Source organism: Lolium rigidum, chromosome 7 (assembly GCF_022539505.1).
Source record: "Lolium rigidum isolate FL_2022 chromosome 7, APGP_CSIRO_Lrig_0.1, whole genome shotgun sequence".
NCBI lineage: Eukaryota > Viridiplantae > Streptophyta > Magnoliopsida > Poales > Poaceae > Lolium > Lolium rigidum.
Window position 1 is genome coordinate 339,137,410 of NC_061514.1, and position 4,439 is coordinate 339,141,848.

Genomic DNA, 4,439 nt, shown 5'->3' on the forward strand with positions numbered 1-4,439 from the left:
TAGATCATTATTTTCCTTCCAAGGGCCGTCGCACAGAGCCCTCTTCTTGCCAGACTCCTGCATGAAAGTGAACATGAACACATTCCCTCCCATCGCCTTGCAACGCACCCCCTTCAAGGGACACCACGCTCTTCCCAACGATGCCGCCATGCCCTCTGCATGCACAGGTTTGTCAGAGAGAACCTTACCCAGTGCTTGCACCTCCTTCTTCTCCCCATCTCCGTTGCCAATAATCACACACTTCTTAAAACCTCCCTGCTCCGCTGCTGACAGCTTCAGATTCTTCATCAGCCCCTCAACACGCTCCATCTTCACACCCCCCTTCCTCCCCAGCACGCGCCGGCCTCCAAAACAATGTGGCTGACACTAGGGCAAGAGGTGTATTACGATCACGAGCCCTAGATCTCGCGAAAGGCTTATGGTGGTGGGCAGTTTCGGAAAACAAAGGCGGCTGTTCGCGATTTTTGGATGGGGGAGGGGCCAGAGATTGAACCAAGAGACCAGGACGGATTATGATGAGCCAGGGAACGGGGAAGCTGCGCTCGCCGGTGAGGTCTGACGAGAATCGCCGGCGGCGTGACCGCAAACACCACGATCGCCGCGCGATCGCCTAGCCCGTTAAAACCGGAACCGTCACTCCTGGGACGGACTCGACCCTTTGCGGTGTGTCTTACCAAAACACAGCAGTGAAACAAGTTAGAAGTTAAGACAAATTCAGACATGAATTACTGGTTAAGACACAGTTAATTTGTTAACTATAGACCCCACTTGGGAAAAAAGTTTATCCACCCACCATGCCATGCAAACATCTGATTTAAAACCCCACTCTTCCCGGACTCCCAGGCCGGATAGATGTGGATATTCCACATGCCTGCATCACTATCCGTTCAATACTCCTCGTAGTCAGCGCTCCGGAGTTCAGATCAGATGCTTGCTGAGTTGTGTTAGCATGTTCCCCGCACTCCTAGAGAACATGAGTTTCCCAATTAATAATGCAGACAAGACAAACCCTGCCAATTCTTCTAACCAAGTCATCCCCCAACCGGGTGTACAAATAGACGTGCAGAGCTGCTGCAGCTTCACACCTCAACCACACTCAAGTTTCCACTTCCAGTCTCGTGCTTGCCAAGTGCTTCGAGCTCAAAGATGGCTAGCAGGGTTGCGATCTTGGTGTCGTGTGCGCTGCTCTTGGCGGCGACATGGCAGGGTGCGGTGGCGGCACCTCGGCTGAGGGTCGGGTACTACCAAAAGAAGTGCCCAGCGGCGGAGTATATCGTTAAGGGGGTCGTCAGCAAGGCCCTCAAACAGAACCCCGGCCTCGGCGCCGGCATCATCCGCATGGCCTTCCACGACTGCTTCGTTCAGGTACGTGCTCCTAATGGCTTGCTCATGCATGTGCTGTAAAACATCGAAGATCGAATACGTGGTTGACGTTGCCCATGTATGCATGCGCATTGCAGGGCTGTGACGCGTCGGTGCTGCTGGACCCGACGGCCGCAAACCCTCGGCCGGAGAAGCTCGGCAGGCCCAACTACCGCAGCCTGCGCGGCTTCGAGGTGATCGACCAAGCCAAGACGGCGCTCGAGAGGTTCTGCCCAGGCGTCGTCTCCTGCGCCGACGTCATCGCGTTCGCGGCCCGCGACTCCGCCTACTTCCTCAGCAACTACCGCATCAACTACCAAATTCCATCCGGACGCTTCGACGGGAGCATCTCGCTCGAGAGCGACACGTTCGCCTTCCTCCCCCCGCCATTCTTCAACCACTCGCAGCTCGTCGACAGCTTCAAGGCCAAGAATATGAACGAGGACGACCTCGTGGTGCTCTCCGGCGCGCACTCCATCGGCCTCTCGCACTGCTCCTCCTTCACCGACCGCCTCCCCCCGAACCCCTCCACCATCAACCCCGCTCTCTCCACCCTGCTGCAGAGCAAGTGCCCGGTGAGCCCAAATTTCACCAATGACCCCACGGTGGATCAGGACATGGTGACACCAAACCTGTTGGACAACCAGTACTACAAGAACATACGTAAACGCAATGTTCTCTTCACCTCTGACGCGGCGCTGGTAACATCGCCCCTGTCGGCGAGGAAGGTGTATCAGAACGCTTTGTTCCCCGAGGTGTGGGAAAAGAAGTTCGAAAGGGCGATGGTCAAGATGTCAGCTATCGAGCTCAAGACCGCTGCCAACGGCGAGATCAGAAAGAACTGCAGGGTCGTCAACAATTAGGTTTGCTGGGTGTTCACGAATCTGCAGTTACTACATTTGAATGTGTGTGCACTCGCTGTCCTTATAGTCATTCATTCGTTGCATTTAATTTGCTATTAGTTTCCTTGGGACATGTTGTTTCACCTCTATTGGTGCATTCAGCTGATCATGTTGTACTATATTCATAGAATTGTGTTTTTGTAATAGGTGACACGTGAGTGAATAAAGGGTTTTCAGTTTCGGCTTGTCCAGGAAAATATACTTTTGTGATCCAATGTACTGTATGTGGGGTTTTAGGAGTACTAGAATCTCGTCAGATAGTCACAAAAGTACGAATACAGATTGTTAGGGCAATATGCTTGTTGTATTACCAGGGGCCAAATGCCACAATATATAGTACATGTACAGATGCAAATATGTAGGAAGCTCTCTAACATATGGGAAAACTACAATATACAGATATATACATCAACCCCCATCGTCAAACTCATGCTGGATCCACAACACTGAGTTTGGAGAGTAAGAAGTCATGCTGCGCTCGAGTCTGTGCCTTTGTAAAGAAATCCGCCAACTGCAAATCTGAAGGCACATAATGAACCGCAACAACCTCATCCTGCACCTGAGCACGTGTATAAAAAGCATCAACACCAATATGCTTGGTCAGCTCATGCTTGACCGGATCACGTGCAATACTGATAGCACCTGTACTGTCAGACAAAAGTGGAGTGGGTGTCGTAACAGAGACCCCAAAATCTGCAAGCAACCACCGTAACCAGGTCACCTCAGCAATCAACAAAGCCATAGCCCGCAACTCAGCCTCAACACTCGAACAGGAAACCGCTACCTGTTTCTTCGTCTTCCAAGCAACAAGTGAACCACCAAGAAACACACAGTAAGCAGAAAGTGAACGACGATCCGTAGGATCACTCGCCCACGTAGCATCCGAGTAGCACTAGAGCTAGAGAGAGTTGGAACGAAGAAAGAAAATGCGACAAGTGATCGTGCCACAAAGATAATGAAGAACACGGAGGAGATTACTGTAGTGAACAGTGGTAGGAGCTGAGACAAACTGACTCAGAATATGAACATGATAAGAAATATCAGGACGAGTGACAGCAAGATAAACAAGACTCCCAACAAGATGGCGATAACGGGTGGGATCAGGAAGAGGATCACCATCAGTAGGACGAAGCTTAACATTAAGCTCCATAGGAGTATCAACCGTGCGCTCATCCCCAAGAGCAGCACGAGCAAGAAGATCATGAATGTACTTTTCCTGAGAGATAGAAAAGCCATCAGAAGTGGAAGAAACCTCAATGGCAAGAAAATAGCGAAGAGGACCAAGATCAGTCATAAGAAACTGATCGAAGACGAGCCTTGACAAAGGCAATATACTCAGGATCATCACCAGTAATGATCATATCATCAACATAGAGAAGAAGAAGAGTGCGTCCACGAGGAGAAGTGTAAACGAAAAGTGCTAGATCATGAAAACTAGGAGAGAAACCAGCAGCAGTCACCACAGAGGCGAAGCGCTCGAACCAGGCACGAGGGGCCTGTTTCAGACCATAGAGAGAACGTCGAAGACGACAAACCATCCCATCGGGAACAAAACACCTAGGAGGAGGCTGCATGTAAACCTCCTCACCCAACTCGCCATTAAGAAAAGCGTTCTGAACATCAAGCTGGGACACAGACCAGCGTCGAACAGAAGCAACAGCAAGGAGAGTACGCACAGTGGTCATATGAGCCACAGGGGCAAAAGTCTCATCATAATCACGGCCGTGCTCCTGCTGAAAGCCACGAGCCACAAGACGCGCTTTATAGCGCTCAAGAGATCCATCAGAGCGGGTCTTAATTTTATAGACCCACTTACATGTGATAGGATGAACACCAGAAGGGGGAGAAACAAGATCCCAAGTGCCAGTGCGCTCAAGCGCAACGATCTCCTCAGCCATGGCCAACTACCATTCAGGATGACGCTCGGCATCTGATACGTCTCAAACGTATCTATAATTTCTTATGTTCCATGTTAGTTTCATGACAATACTCACGTGTTTTACATACACTTTACATCGTTTTGATGCATTTTCCGGCACTAACCTATTAACAAGATGCCGAAGCGCCAGTTCCTGTTTTCTGCTGTTTTTGGTTTCAGAAATCTTACATAGGAAATATTCTCGGAATTGGACGAAACAAAAGCCGACGGTCTTATTTTCCACGGAGCTTTCCAGA

General features: G+C 50.3%; 1 protein-coding gene across 1 annotated transcript; it reads left to right on the top strand.

Annotated features, from left to right (window-relative positions):
• Positions 1-1,146: 1,146 nt before the first annotated feature.
• LOC124679354 (peroxidase 2-like) lies at positions 1,147-2,284 on the top strand. Its single transcript, XM_047215124.1, has 2 exons — positions 1,147-1,365; positions 1,461-2,284. Exons 1-2 carry the CDS (start codon positions 1,147-1,149, stop codon positions 2,223-2,225), a joined length of 984 nt encoding a protein of 327 aa, XP_047071080.1. The 3' UTR covers positions 2,226-2,284.
• The last annotated feature ends 2,155 nt before the right edge of the window (positions 2,285-4,439 follow it).

Coding starts and splice junctions, on each gene's coding strand:
- LOC124679354 (XM_047215124.1), top strand. CDS start 1,147: ATGGCTAGCAGGGTTGCGATCTTGGTGTCGTGTGCGCTGCTCTTGGCG. Junction 1,366..1,460: donor TCCACGACTGCTTCGTTCAG/GTACGTGCTCCT, acceptor TGCGCATTGCAG/GGCTGTGACGCGTCGGTGCT.